At 40.5% G+C, this 15,534-nt stretch overlaps 1 protein-coding gene and 1 long non-coding RNA gene across 18 annotated transcripts in view; one reads left to right on the top strand and one right to left on the bottom strand.

Annotated features, from left to right (window-relative positions):
- The window catches only part of DLGAP1 (DLG associated protein 1), an 869,387-nt gene that overhangs the window by 256,210 nt on the left and 597,643 nt on the right, over positions 1 to 15,534 (bottom strand). For 4 of the 14 annotated variants that reach the window (XM_059409276.1, XM_059409277.1, XM_059409268.1 and 1 more), the window contains exon 2: positions 2,542 to 2,655. The exons of the other annotated variants lie outside the window; for them this stretch is intronic. In XM_059409276.1, coding sequence (XP_059265259.1) covers positions 2,542 to 2,655 — 114 coding nt within the window. The remainder of the gene's footprint in view (positions 1 to 2,541; positions 2,656 to 15,534) is intronic. 14 annotated transcript variants of the gene reach the window in all.
- LOC132023498 (uncharacterized) overlaps positions 1 to 15,534 on the top strand; it is a 331,116-nt gene that overhangs the window by 133,675 nt on the left and 181,907 nt on the right. The window lies entirely within an intron of this gene.

Below are 15,534 nucleotides of genomic sequence, written 5' to 3'. Positions count from 1 at the left end.
AGTGGCATTTTAGCTGACCATCTTCCACTCATTAAAGCAGATGTTCTAGTATAAGAATATAAGCAGATGGAATATATATGTTATCCTATATAAAAATACAAAAATTTCAAACACAGAAATGCGCTTCTGTCTCTTTTAGGATCTTTGAAAGTAAACTGTCTTCTGGTGCTGCCAAATATTTTCCCCCTTCAGGTTTCTCCAAAGTCAGCTGAAAGAGGATCACACTCATTCTGGTTGATCCATGAGCAAAAGCTATGATAAGCTAGAGACCCTTGAAAATCTTTCCCTTGGGGAACTCTTAAAAGTTATATGATCCAAGATAATACCTTCTGTTCTGAGGGTCTCAAATATTTTGCTGATTTTTTTGGGGGGGTTATCCCCACTTGGTTAACAAAGTTTCCATTTTGAATAGACAGACTACCCTTCCTTTGACCTACCTGCAGCCTTCCTCTAGTATGCAAATGCCACATTATCCTGAATCTAAGCTACCAATGCAAAACCTTCAATATTTTTTTGTGCCCCTAAGAAATCAATGCCATCAACTAAACTCTGACTCTTCCTAGATTATATGGTTCATTCCAATATCAAAGATGCTAAAATGAGAAACATACATCTTAAAACAAATACCTTTTAAAGAACATGTGTGAAAATAAAAATAAATGGATATATTCTAGGGTAGAAAGCATAGAACTTAATATTCCTATTTAATAGTGACCAACTTAATAATAATTAGCATTCATCTGTGCCACGCTTTTGCAAAAAACATAAGCTCACATATTGTCTTATCATCCTTACAACTACCTTGAAGGATAAGAAGAATTATTATAATCTTAACTTGTCAAATATAGAAATTGAGGTCCAGAGAGCTTAGTATTTGGTATAGGGTGACACTATACCCAAAATAGGGTCTACTCTTCACAGATAGTGATTCCCCTGGTCCCCCTGTGTTCAGATCTTGGCTGTCTTTTGAGTCACAGTTGTTATTTTATGGTAACCTAAAGAATACATATTTCAGGTAAGGAAAAAAAAAAAAACACCTCCCTATGGTTTTAATATCTGTCTGGAGGAAAAAAATGTTAATAAAACAAAGGAAGGATTACAAGCCTTTAAGTAGAAGTTATAAGAAATACTATTTCAGACATGAGAAGGCTTACTTTTAAAAGGCTCTTCCACGGGATTTGGGGTTTCAGTCCCCCACTTTTGCTGGGCTGCTGTCAGTAGAGTGTAACTACATGTAGAGAGAAGTCAGACATTTTGTGCCAATGATGGTCTGAGAGATGATGGCTGGGAGATGAAGCCATGTGTGAGGGAGTCCTGGACAGCGGATTATCTTGAGATGGGAGGTTGGATGGTGAGGTTTGGAGGGATGAAAATGCGTGAGATTTTGGGAAATCTGAGAGCCACAAAAGGAATGCAGACCCTTAGAAAGCTGGGACAGCTGAAATGGAGCGTATATCCTGAAATATACCAGGGGAGGCCAGTGCACTTCTGTGAGTGGTTCTGGATGGCAGAGGTTTAGGGAGGAAAACCTCTAAGGCTGAGGTGGGACTTAAAGTTCTAATTTGTCAGGAACCAGAGAAGCAGGGAGAAAAAAAAAAAGGTAGGCATTTTATCGATGAGATGGGAATAAAGACAACATAGCAAGTTACAGCAGTGATTAAAATGGTGGCCATCGATAAGAGGTTGATCTGTGCAAGGCTATTCCTTGGCAGCTGTCGATCTCTTCAACAATTGAGTGTTTCTCTTAAAGCAACCGGGTAGATGAGGGCGCTTGACTATGGCTGAGGAGATCAACAGATTTGGTCTTACCTGAGCTCGATGAAGAAGGCTAAATACAAGGAGGAAGAACTGTATGTATGAAAGGAAAGCTAGGGATCTGATATTTACAGAATAATCTGACATTTCTGGGGTAACCTCAGAGGCTGGAAGAGATATCCATGTTACGTGAATACTTCCAGCAGTCTGATGAGCTGGGCATTAACACTGTCCATTTTACTGCTACAAAACTTAGACTCAAAAAGCAGAAATGACTCTCCAGGTCATAATAATGAGTAGGAGTCTGGCTTTGTCTGACATCAAAACTTTAATGTCACCCTGCCTCTGAGGAATGTACATTGATTAAGTGACTGAACAAAATAAATGGGGGTGGGGGAAGGGAGAGCATGCTCCCATTCCACTGTACTTTATTTCTAAAATAAGCATAAAATGCAACTATTGAAATCAGCATAAATATTATCTTGTCACTAATTTGCCAGCACTGTTGAAGAGGGTTTAAGGTAATAAGAAGCAAAACAGCATTTGCTCTCTCAGTGTTTCCTGGTGCCCTTAGCAACTGCTGTTGTCGGACAGTTGGGGGGTGGAGCTAGAAAACTTGAAGGACAACCAAGTCTTTCAAGGATGGCTGTGGGGCGCTGCATGCATCCCAGTGGTAAGGAGGCTTCCCCCTGGATTTCAAGTGCCTGCCTACAACTCGTTACAGAAATGGCGTGAATGTCTCTGCCTTCTAAGCACTTTTAGTGAGCTCTCAGATTCCCTACTCACTCGGCTCCTTTGCATCTTCTTTACAGCTGGGAGAACTGCTTTTCTGCTCCACACAGCTTTCAACTTGACAAATGCGACTTGGCATAAATGTCCCTGTAGCCTTTTAAGCTTGCTCTTCTCATAGCAAAAGCAGAAAAAAAGAGCAAGAATAGGAAAATTACAATTACGCGACGTGCAGATCCCAAGGTCTGATTGGTGTTTTCCAATCAGATTTCCCTGGCAACCGCCCTTTCTAACTCCCCACAAAGCCCGAAGGGGGTGCAAAGCTTAATTTGCTTCAGATTGCTTAAAAATGACCTTTTAAGGACAAGAGTAAATACCTACCTCTTTTTAAATAGACCCTTCGCTATATCTCCTTCCAAATAAAAATGTTTCCGCATTCTTAAACAAAACTTTGTAAACAGTACTATGTAACAGTGATTCTATTGCTTTTATTATTCCATAATCCTATGGAATTACTCTCACCCACCAACATTTATAGGTGTCTACAGGGTACTTAGCACCATAGTAGGTGCTGGGTAAACATACCAAAAGTATTTTATAAAACACAGTCTCTGGTGTCAAAGGGGGTTGTAAGTTTTAAGTGATTGGGCAAATCTGGGAGATAGATGAAGGAAAATGGAAAAATAGCTTTAAAACAAGTCAAGCTGAGTGAAGTATTTCAGTACCTTTGATTCACCTACTGGGTTTGTACTTTGTTCTTCAAAAATCTTCTTCCCTGGTGGTTAAACCATTCTTTAGGAGTTGAATGTCTATGTGTGAAGTTAATGGATGCCACTGAGAAAAGGCATTGTGGGAGAAATGTGAGAGGCAAGGTCTGTGACCCCTCAAAGTGGTCCATGAGCCTTTGGGGGCTGGTAGAAAATGTTAGTGAGGTGACAGCTGACACCAAAGGGGCTGCTGTCTGTCGTGAAGATGCTTTGTGATTCCACATTAAGAAGCAGTAACTAAGATACCACATTCTGGTATAATGTGAGGACAGGGGAGAAAACTTAATTTTCCTCACTGTCCACCCCGCATTTTGACTGTAGTGGACAACAGTGGGTTTTGCGACCCTGGTTCTAATTCTGGTTCTTGTAGTCACATCTCCATGATTTTGCTCTGGAGAACCCTTCCTCCCCAGAAGGAAACACACTTGAGGTCCATGTGTCTCAGGAGTAGCACAGCAGTTGGCTCAGTCAGTCAACACATCACGTTCCCCAGTTGCCTTGCCTGGCTCAGGGCTAAGTGTGTGATCTAAGCCTGCTCAGTAAGCAAGCATCTCAACCTTTGCTTGGAATGCTGCGTTGAAGATACTTCCTCTCACATTCAGTACACCCACAGTAAAGAAATTAGCCTTAGGACTTGCTGATAGCCATTTACAATCCCAACACACAAACTTTATCTCATATGATACAAAACCCTAGTTGTTATTAACCCCATTGCAAAGATGAGAAAACTGAGAGTTCGTGCTATTAAATAACTTACACTAAATTGTACAGCTAGTAAATCATATTCGGAATCAAAGGGCAAGTTTGTTTCAAATTTCTATGTTCTTTTCATCATATTATTCTGCGGTCTGTAAGTTTCAAAGCTTAGCAATTTTCCATTAAACATGAAACTCAAGCATTAAGTTACTGGGAGCCACAATGCTGTAATGTTTTGACAACTGTAACAAGGAGGGAGGTTTAGGTGCTTGAAAGAACCACAGAACATCCACCATCCAGCAGTTGCAGTTGGCTACAAGGTTTAGTGAAATATAAGCAAGAACATAAACATCCTAAAAGATAGCAAGATTAAAAACGTCAGAGGGTTAGGTCTGTTGTATCTTACATTTATTTCCATTGACCATATAGGGGATAAGCTAATTTAGAGCCCTTTCTTATTTTTTAATGCAACTGTTCATTTCTCACATGTCTTTCTGGCTAAGTGGAGGCATATCTGTTGGCTTGCATTGGCTGGGTGAGCCATCAGTGATGCAGTCATGCGTGGTGGCACCTGCCCACTGTATTCCTGGTGATTTATAGTTATGATTCCAAAAATTGAATTCCCTGAGGCAAGTATGAATTCTGTGTCTGGTGCTCAAAAGCAGAGATGCAGGTAGATAGTTAGGGATCTTCCTGAAGTCTACAGAAGCCCAGATGTAGAAATACGATTCATCAATACTAAATTTTGGTATTGGCTAAAATCTTCTAAATCTTTCAGCAGTTCTGAGACCCCACTACTTGTCAATGTTTTTGAGTATGGATCTTTTCCCTTAGAGCTTACAGTCTGTTGATCTTGGAACAGCTAGTTTATATCAAATCAGTCATCTCTAGTATTAATACTTAATTTCAAAATTATAAGAATTTTAGGGCGCCTGGGTGGCTCAGTGGGTTAAGCCGCTGCCTTCAGCTCAGGTCATGATCTCAGGGTCCTGGGATCGAGCCCCGCATCGGGCTCTCTGCTCAGCAGGGAGCCTGCTTCCCCCTCTCTCTCTCTGCCTGCCTCTTTGCCTACTTGTGACCCCCTTCTGTCAAATAAATGAATAAAATCTTTAAAAAAAAATTATAAGAATTTTAAAAGATATTATATATTAGAGAGAGAAAGAGCATGAGCAGGGGGAAGGGCAGAGGGAGAGGGAGAAGCAGATTCCCCACTGAGCAGGGAACCCAATTTGGGGTTTGATCTCAGGATTCTGGGATCATGACCTGAGCCGAAGGGCAGACACTTAGCCAACTGAGCCACTCAGGTGCCACCCAAATTACAAATTTTGAAATAGATTTCAGCAAATACTTTCCTTTCGTTTGCCATTAAGTTTAGGGTTACTAAGTTTCTCAAATGGGCCATAAATTATTACACTTGTGAACCGTTAACTTAGCTATTTGGTGTCTATTAGAAAAAAAAAAGATTTAAGAAGAGATACACCTCAAAATTTCTTGCCTTTTTTTGCCTGCCTTGGTGCTGTTTGGACTTTTTACTCCAAGTCACATTCAGGACACCTAAAAGTGTACTGTACTCAAATGGGTCAGAACAGAATCTCTTCTTCATGAATACTGTTCATTCTCACTCAATGAAACTATCGTTTTTCAAATTATGTGGATGTAGTTCTTGACATCTAGAAAGAATGGAATAATATTTTGGGTGTCTTTATGCACATGTGTAATACAAAATTCCACTTTCATAGTTACCAAATGGGGAAATGGCTTTTTAGGATTTGTACTTTCAGGCTATACTTCAACCCACTTCTGGTGGGCAACATGATACAGAACCAATGGGAGTTGTCACACAAACATGTGCACAATGAGTATGGTACATTCAGTAGCTATCCGAACCAGTATTTCCAAACTAGCTCAGGATCCCTTGAAAGGAAATGTCCCAACTGAAGTATTCATTATAGAGTTTAAGGTGAGGTTTCTTTTTTTAAATTTAAATTTTATTTTTTAAAATTTATTATTTTTTATTGATATACAATGCATTATTTGCCCCAAGGGTACAGGTCTGTGAATCATCAGGCTTACACATTTCACAGCACTCACCATAGCACATACCCTCCACAATGTCCATAACTCAACCACCCTCGCCATACCCCCAACTCCCCCCAGCAACCCTCAGTTTGTTTCATGAGATTAAGAGTCTCTTATGGTTTGTGTCCCTCCTGATCCCATCTTGTTTCATTTTTTCCTTCCCTATCCCCCACAATCCTCTGCCCTGCCTCTCAAATTCCTCATATCAGAGAGATCATATGGTGATTGTCTTTCTCTGATTGACTTATTTCACTCAGCATAATACCCTCTAGTTCCATCTACAGTCATTGCAAATGACAAGATTTCATTTCTTTTGATGGCTGCATAGTAGTTCATATACCACATCTTCTTTATCCATTCATCTTTTGATGGACATCTAGGTTCTTTCATAGTTTGGCTATTGTGGACATTGCTGCTATGAACATTCAGGTACATGTGCCCCTTTGGATCACTACATTTGTATCTTTAAGGTAAATACCCAGTAGTGTGATTGCTGGGTCATAGGGTAGCTCTATTTTCAACCTTTTGAGGAACCTCCATTCTGTTTTCCAGAGGTGAGGTTTCTTAGACCAAACTTCATTATGGTATCCCCTTCCTTTCCTTACTGGCTAAGGTGGGGTTAAAAGTATCATTTCTTTGTCTCTTTCACTTTAAAAGCATGTATTCATTTATTCAATGCCTATTTATTATTGAGCTTATTATTGTGAAACAGGTGCTGCTTTAGGTACTGGGGATACAGAAGGTACAATGCAGAAGGAGGAAGACGGGCAGGAACAAGTAAAGTATATGTTAGATGGTGAGCTGTACCACTGAGAAAAGGAAAGCAGGAGAGAGGAGCAGAGTGTACCCATGGAAGAGAGAAGGTGAAGGGATTTGCAGTGCTGCAGAGCATGGTCCCTGGAAGCCTCACTGAGGAAGTAACCTTGAGTAAAGATCCAGTGGGGGAGGGGATCAGCCAGGAGATCTATAGGGCAAGTGCCTGGAGCAGAAGAGTAAGAAAGTCCTGCTGGGAAGATAGGCCTGCCATGCTACCTTGCAGAGGCCCAGCAGGGCAGGGGAGTGAGAGCAGACAGAAGGGGAGCACAGAGTGGTGATGGGTGGACATGGGGTCTAGGTCACTGGGCCTCACTGGCCATTGGAAGGGCTGTGACTTTTCCTCGGAGAAACAGGAATAGCTCAGAGGTTCTGATGAGAGACGTGACCAATCATAGTTTAAAAGGATCACTTGGCTTGCTGAGTTGAGGTTGCTAGAAGGGATAAGGTAGAATCTGGGGAAGAGTCTGGAGGCTCACACACTTATCCAGACTGGAGTTGAAGGTGAGGAATGGTGGTAGCAGAAGAGGTGGGGAGAAGATAGAGCCCGTGGGCTTTTCCACGATGATTTGGACACAGGAGTTGAGAGTAGAGTGGAAAAAAGTCCAGAACGACACCACGAGTTTTGGCATGATCGGCTGGAGGGATTGAATTCCCCGTAGCTGAGATGAGAGACCCTAAGGGAGGTGTGGACTGGCGTGACAAAGACGAGTTCAGTTTGGGACAGATTACGTTTGAGATGTCCACGAGACATCTAAGTAGAGAGATTCACTAGGCCCTGGTAATGCAAGGCTGGGAGTTCAGGCTGTCTGGGCTGCAAAAGCAAGCGCGGGCCCTCCCATGGTATTTACAGCTCAGAAAATGACTGAGGTGACCTAAGGAATAGGTACTGGTAGGAGAGAAAAGTGGCCCAAGAACTGTGCCCATTTGGCATTGACCCAACCACAGGAGATGGGGAGCTAAGGAGGAATGAGTGAGGGATTCTGAGAAGGATCAGTGAGGTGTGTTGTCCTAGAAGCCAAGTGAGAAATTTTTCAAGGAGGAGGGAGTAATGAACTGCCACAGGGATTTTTCCCTGGTCTCAGTCTCGTGGGGCACTAAATCAGCAACATTCATTGACCCTTTAGTCATTAGCTGCTTCATACAAAGGGTTCTGCTGTTCATTAATTAGCTTTATCTTCCCAGCAAGATACAAGCTTCTTGAGAGCAAAGCTTTTGTTTTCTTCTTTCACTCTCCCTAGAACAGTAGCTTTTAAACAGGTTTTTGACTCTGTTTCACGGTAACGGTTTCTTCTGGAAACCATTATATGTGCATATACAACTGAAAGAAAGAAAGACAGACTTAACCTCTCTGAGGCCATGTACTCTATCTTCTTTTCTATTCTCTTCTATTGTGTTCTATTTAATTAAAAATGATGTTGTTAGCGAGCCACTGAATTGATTTCATGAACCACTAATTGGTTGCTATCATTGGCTTGAAAAGCACTGTTTTTAGAGCATCTGGCACAGAGCACGGCCACGTTCATTATTAATCAGAGGACAATGTGATTCATCTTTGTTTTTCCCAGAGAACCTCCTGTACAGTAAATGTTTAATATGTGCTTGTTGAATGAATGAGACCCTAAAGCAATACTTCCAGAATTGAGCTCTCTGGCTCTTTGTCACTTTTACTTTCGCTGATTGAAATTATGTAGAAGAATATTTCTTAACAGCTCTTCAACTTCAGGATGAGGACAATAGGAGCATCCTTTTTGAACAGGCCCCTGTGTAGCTGACAGTCAGAGAAGGCACTAGCCAGGGGTGGGGATGCCTAAGCCGATGGAGGGAGTCCCTCGGTTGGGTTAGGACAAACCCTGCGAAGTCAGCTCAAGGCAGCCTCAGGGTTGAAATGCCTTTGCATGTTTTTGGTATATCAGCCTCTGAGGGCCAGGAGCAGTGGGATTCAAAACACAAAAATAAATATTTTTTAAAAAGTCTTTCATTCACCTTAGAACAATCCAGCTTTTTTATTCGAATGGATGCAGTATTTGATGTCCATATGAAACAGATGTCATTTAGGTAATGTTTCAGTGCTTCTGCATACAATACTCCAACAGAAGTGTCACAAAAAAAAAAAATGGAATATTTTTCTACCAGGTAATTCTTACCCAGGTAGTTTTTCCACTTATAGGGAAAGAGCATGGTGCAAGCAATATAGGATAGTGTTTGGAATCAGGTAAACGTGGATTCAAATTTGACTCTACTACTTCCCAGATGTGTGAATTTTGGTCCAGTGACCGTCACATCTTTTAACCTCCATGCTCTCAAACAAGATGAGGATAGTAACACATGTATCAGGAACTAACTCCAATGACATAAATGATGTAAAAATGCATATAAAATTCCTATTAGATAAAAGCTTGTTTTTTTGGAATTCAGAAGGTATTTTCATGTAGAAATCATGTCATCCATGTTGATTAGATTCCCTCATGGGGCCAACCCCTGCTGCCTGTTTAATTCATAACAGAGCTGGACCATGATGGAGGAGTACGAAAAGGTTTCAAGGCTCTTTCAGCTTCGGGTGGAAAGGGGCTTGGGATGGAAAAGATCAGTCAGTGCACTTGAGAAAATCTCCAGAGGCTGGTGTGTAAGGGATAGTGGATCAAAAGGTGTTCTCAGAGAACAGAAAAAAAAGAGATTTGTTTTAAAGAACTTGCTCACGTGGTTACAGTGGGCAGCAAGTGTGAAATCTGTAGGGACGGGTGGTGGTCTGCAAACTTAGGCGGGAGCTGAGTGAGTTTTGAGGCAGCATTTCTTCTGCTCAAAGCTGAGGAAGCCTCAGCTTTGTTCTCAGGCCTTTCAACTGATTGGATGAGCCCCACCCACATTATCGGGGATAATCTTTCCTTAGAGGCAACTGATTGTTGATATTAGCCATATTTACAAACTTCCTTCATAGTGACATCTAGATTTGTGTTTGATTAAATAACTGGGGACTCTAGTCTAGCCAGGCAGCCACACAGAATGACCCATCACAGATGGAGACTCAAGTGGCAGCCTCCAGGGTAGTGGAACTCCAGTGCTCACTGTTGTACAGGTTCTCTTCAGCTGTGAGCTGTATATGTTCTGTTCATTCCTCTGAGGAGTTAGTTGGGGCCAGAGACCTAAGTGTAAGTACCAAAGTCTGAATCAGCTGTTCAGAAGGTCTACACAGGCCATTGAAGCAAAGAAATGCTGTGTGGAGCAGAGTGCCTGAAAGGTGCATTCGTTTAATAAGACAAAATAAGTCATTCTCAATTTAATTGACAGGCTTTTAGGAACAGGGAAGCCATTTACAAAATGTTTGGTTTTTGCTGCCTGATGAACAGGAAAATCAAGTCACCTGAACCATTGCACCACGTGAAATAAATAGGAGCTTCAGATCCTTTATTTAAGCCCTTCTGCATTCTTAGAGACCAGGAATTCCATAATGACCTGCCTTAATGAAACAAATATAGAGCTAACCTAAAAAGATAAAGATTTACTTTAACAACCTGCATATACTACTAATAGGACACTATCATAATATTTTCAGACCATTTGTTTACAAATCTGGTTCACCCACCAATCTGTAAGCCGTTTGAGAGGGAGGAGGATCTCATTTGTCTGGCAGAAACCACGTCTTGTTCCCATCCACATACCCAGTTCCAAGCAGAGTATCAAATAAGACATAAGAGAATAAGATAAAAGAAAAGTGCTCATGAAATCTTTTATTCTATCACCTGAGATATTCCTGACATATTGAATAGTTGAGAAGTAAGTGTGAAAATCTTTAGTCCTGGATTTTTCTCCACCAACGGTGGGGAAGAAATGTGCCATCCAATGCTGGCAAGTAGGAGGGCCCCCAGCGGAGCAGGTTGTACGGGGACCTGTCTGTGAAGAGGCTGGGTGGTTGGGTGTAGTAACTGCAGTGGGTTTGGTGGGGCAGAGGGGTGGACATATAACCAGCATCCACAGGAGAAGCTGTGGTGGCCTCCAGGGAGCTGAAGTTGGATGTTTCTGTGAAGGTCTCCAGGGCACCGCAGCCGCATTCCACAGCAAGGTTGATGGAACTCTACTAGGCCCACACAGACCCATCACCTGACCGTGGCAGGACCAGTCAATCCTAAAACTGTCATCTCCCCCAGTGTATGCTACAACACACTTCATGGTTCACTCATCCAAAGAAATGCTTCATGGGAGAGGGTTCCAAGATGGAAGAGGTTTGGGAGGTGCTCTGTATGGCATTGTTCTCTTAGAGAGCTGCTGTCCATATCAGCATCATAAAGATCACAGGATGTCTGCCAATAAAGAAACCTGATTATGTCACTAGTTTCTCAAATTCTATGCCTTTTCTTCAGCTGAAGATCGTTCACATCATGTTTTAATAAATGTCATCATTTATATGTGAAGAAACTGACACCCAGAATGTAAATTACTGTTTATATGGCTAATTAAGTGGCAGAATTGGGATAGAATTCAGATCTCTTCTCTCTTGGGCCTGGGTTTCAGCTCCATTACATTGCAATTACTTATCTATCCCCTGGACTCAACAAAATGAAAAAAAAAATGGTTAAGCTAAATGAGTGCTTTTCACAGTTTGTAAAATGGTTTGGATCTCCCTCTCTGGATATAGAGAGGACAAATGGAGGGTGGTCTCCATGTGTGGAAGGGAAGAACCATAACCAGACCCAGGCTGTGGGAGCTTACACTTTATATCAAGTCTATGTCATCTGTTTCACTCCAGAAATCTGTGCAGATGAAAGACAGTAACAGAGAATGAATGTGGCACTGATCTATAAGGATAGGTATGTGTCATACGGCTTGCATTTTCTATCATAAACCTAGATCATGCCAACCAATTTTTTGTAGTAAAAACTGTAATGAGGTAAAAATGTCTTACTCAAGATGGTAAATGATTATCTTTGGATATAAAAAATCTCTTCAAAAAAAAAAAAATCTCTTCAATGGCACGCATACCCATTATCCCTTCTTTTGTCAAACACTGACTGCAATCCAGTCTTCAGTGTTTTGTCTCTCACACATCCATGAACACACAGGCAGAATTCATACTCAGGGAGGATGTTTATCCTATGACAGAGGTTGCAGATTACCTACACATAGTAACAATGCAGATATATTTCTTTTGAGAAGGGCTTTTTAAATTTTTTTTGCCTTTTTTTTCTTTCTTTACCTTTTTGATAATAAGTCAAACTGACCTGATTCAGGTTCTTCAGATGTTCATGCCTCCCCTAGTTACAATGCTGGCTCTCTGCTGTTCACACACCCCTCACTATTGCTGGTCGAGTGAGCCCTTAACCTCCCACTCAAGTTGGCAGTTGTGCAGAGTAAAAAATTTTGAATTAATAGCAAAATATTAAATTAAGCTCCAGTTATGATATCCCATTTGACAAAAATGTTATTTTTGTTTTCCTGAAACAGATTTGGACAACTGCCAGAAAACAAAACGAAACAAAACAGAACAGTTTTGTGTCAGAATGTCTACAGGGAACGTTTCCCTCCGAGGACATAGTTCTTAAATTAGGAAAAAAAAAATTTTTAAGCGGCTTCTTACTTTCTACCTCAAATCAGTCGAAGGTTCCTGGTATCACCGGAAGTCTGAAACATAGAGAATACTTTCTGGGGATGGGAGTAGGAGGCAGGAGGTAGAGAGAGTAACACTACTTTCTCCCTGGTACACCCCCCATCTGGCAACTTGGATTCCTTCTCTAGATTTGTTAAGGCGCTCCTAGATATAAATTTTGAGCTGATTTCAGTTGTAAGAAATATATGGGGGATAAAGACAATGAAAACTCAAGTGATTTTTCCTCTCTGGGGTTTCTGAGAGATGGGTTTTGAATGACAATCACCTAAGTAACAATTGATTTTTTTTTTTTTTTTTGCCCAATTTTGTGAAGGCATATTTTCCTTGAATTTTCTATGAATGGAGAGATACATTTATTCATTTTGTTTTAATTTCACAACATCTTTCCTTTGTTCTTATGCCACACAGAAACCAAAAGGAGACATAAAAGTTGTGTCTGGAAGGCATTTGGTTATCATGAAAAAAATTTTTTTTAAGATTTTATTTATTTGACAGACAGCGATCACAAGTAGGCAGAGAGGCAGGGGGTGGGGGGGAAGCAGGCTCCCTGCTGAGCAGAGAGCCCAATGTGGAGCTCGATCCCAGGACCTGGGATCATGACCTGAGCTGAAGGCAGAGGCTTTAACCCTCTGAGCTACCCAGGCACCCCTATCATGAAATATTTAAATCAGAAGTTTTCAGCACATGGGATCAGTAAAATTGGACAGAAACTGGCTCATCTGACCTAATTCCTCTTTGGAGTGTTATCATAGGCTGGTTGAGAAGGATTCAATTCAGATGAATTTCAGTATCTTTATTCAGGTACTCGAGGAGGTAGATTTATAAAGGTCGGGTACCTAAGTGTAAAAATGCTATTATTGCATGAATTTAATTAACATCAAAACATTCACAATCCATTCCTAGAGAAGTTGATGATATGAACAAAGAACTGACTGAAAGACTGAATGAATAACAATAATTTATTCAACTGACCAATGAGTATAAAAATTTATTTACCGGGTGATTTCTTACGGCATTGTTTGGAATAGCTAAAACCATGATAGTGAATAACATTGCTCGTGATGTATTGTTAATATGCCAATCCCTCAAATGTTAAAATGTAGTAGATTGTGGTCTTTGTGAAGCAGGGATTTTGTTTTATTCAGTTCTGTATTCTTAGTGTCTGGAAATGTGCCTGGCACATGGTCTGTGAGCATTGAGCATTTGCTAAAGAAATGAACACTCCCCTATAATAAAGCATTTTCCAGTTATTAAAAAGAATGGGGTGATCTGTATGTACTACCATGAAAAGAAGACCAAACATATTATAAAGTTTAAAAGGGCCAAGTGCTGAACAGTACCTTACTGTATGATACCAGGTTGTTAAAAAGAAAGAAAGGCAGTGCGCATGAATATTGTATTTGACTACATGCATAACATATTAGAAGGAAAATGTTCAAATGATAATGGTGGTGGTTCCCTTTTGGAAGTAGAAAAGGGGAACTGGGAAGCAGAGGGCTTTTACTTTTAAAAGTAAAAGTAAAAAGTTCATTCTGTACTGTCAGTATTTTTTTTCAGAATTAACAAATAAAACTTTTATTGAAAAATAAGTTCTGTGGAAAAACCCCAAGTCCATTTTAAGAAATGAAATCTATTAAATACCCCATAATTTACAAGTCATTTAGGTCTGTTTTTTAGAATTTGTGTTGTCTTTCAGTATCTCAATCTACAAATATTACTTCATCACCTTCAAAGAAAACCCAAAGAATAGGGTTTTCACCGGAAATCGATAAAAGTGTGTGTGTGTTGGTGGGGGGGAGCAGATCAGAAACTGGAATCGTTAAAGAGCCATTACTAAGGAATATATTTTGCTTTCCTAGCTTTTCAGCTTGGGCTAGAGTTTTATATTCAAAGTTAAGAAAATTTACATGTTATTGTATGCAGAAATCCGTATGTTCAGTGTCCGTCTGTGGCACTTATTTTCAATGAGATAAAACAGCTTATTTAAACGTAGAATTTTCCCATTGGGTTTAGACGACTCAGCTGGTTACCCAGCAGCATTCTGCTTAAAAATAGATGGGATGACATTTGTGGGTGTTTTTTAAAAAAAAAAAAATACCCTTTGGAGAAAGAAGCAGAACTCTAATGCCACATTTACCATTTATGTTATATAAGAAAGACAAGTTTTATGTTAGGAGGAACTTACATGAATTATTCTCCTTTCTAACATATAAACCCTAGCACTTTTGGAGCCCGTCACCATCACTGGATACAGAAGGGCATCTCATCTGCGTTTTACTTTTCGGTGACTGTAATTAATTTAACAGAAGTCCAAACATGGACGGAAGGAGTTTCTTAGAATTGCAGATGGAGACTTGTCTCTCAGTTCACCCTTCTATTTTATGTATTGCCCCCCATCATTCTTTCAGCGGCTATCTCTTCTGAATCAGCCTTGAGGCAGCCACTGTGGTTATGAAAATGCATATCAAGGTGATTTTGACTACATTTTACCTGACTTTATAGACCTATTTAATAATGTTTATACCAACCTGCCAAAAATAGGAAGTGGTTAATATCAGCCTTAAACCTGCTGTCATATGATTTCACAGGGTCTAGAGTAAGAATTAAAATAGGTTGAGCTGAAAATATACTGTCATCCAAAATTTCAAACTGAATACATGTACAGGAGAACTATAGTCAATTAAGGTATGAAATATTAAAATCAGTGTTCCAATCTTGGTAGAATTGCTGATGGCTAAGAATTATGCCACCAGGAGGAAATGAAACCAAATACATCACTTTCCCACCCAGAAAAATACACCTGTCGTAGAGTTCTAGAGATTTTCTTTATTTAAAAAAAATACATGGGAGGAGGAAATGGCATTTATTAGGTAATATGAAAGAGGAGGGCGCCTGGGTGGCTCAGTGGGTTAAGCTGCTGCCTTCGGCTCAGGTCATGATCTCAGGGTCCTGGGATCGAGTCCCGCATCAGGCTCTCTGCTCAGCAGGGAGCCTCTTTCCCCCTCCCTCTCTCTCTGCCTGCCTCTCCATCTACTTGTGATTTCTCTCTGTCAAATAAATAAACAAAATCTTTAAAAAAAAAAAAAAAAAGGA

The sequence above is a fragment of the Mustela nigripes genome, chromosome 8 (genome assembly GCF_022355385.1).
Source record: "Mustela nigripes isolate SB6536 chromosome 8, MUSNIG.SB6536, whole genome shotgun sequence".
NCBI lineage: Eukaryota > Metazoa > Chordata > Mammalia > Carnivora > Mustelidae > Mustela > Mustela nigripes.
This window is presented reverse-complemented; position numbering and strand designations above follow the sequence as displayed.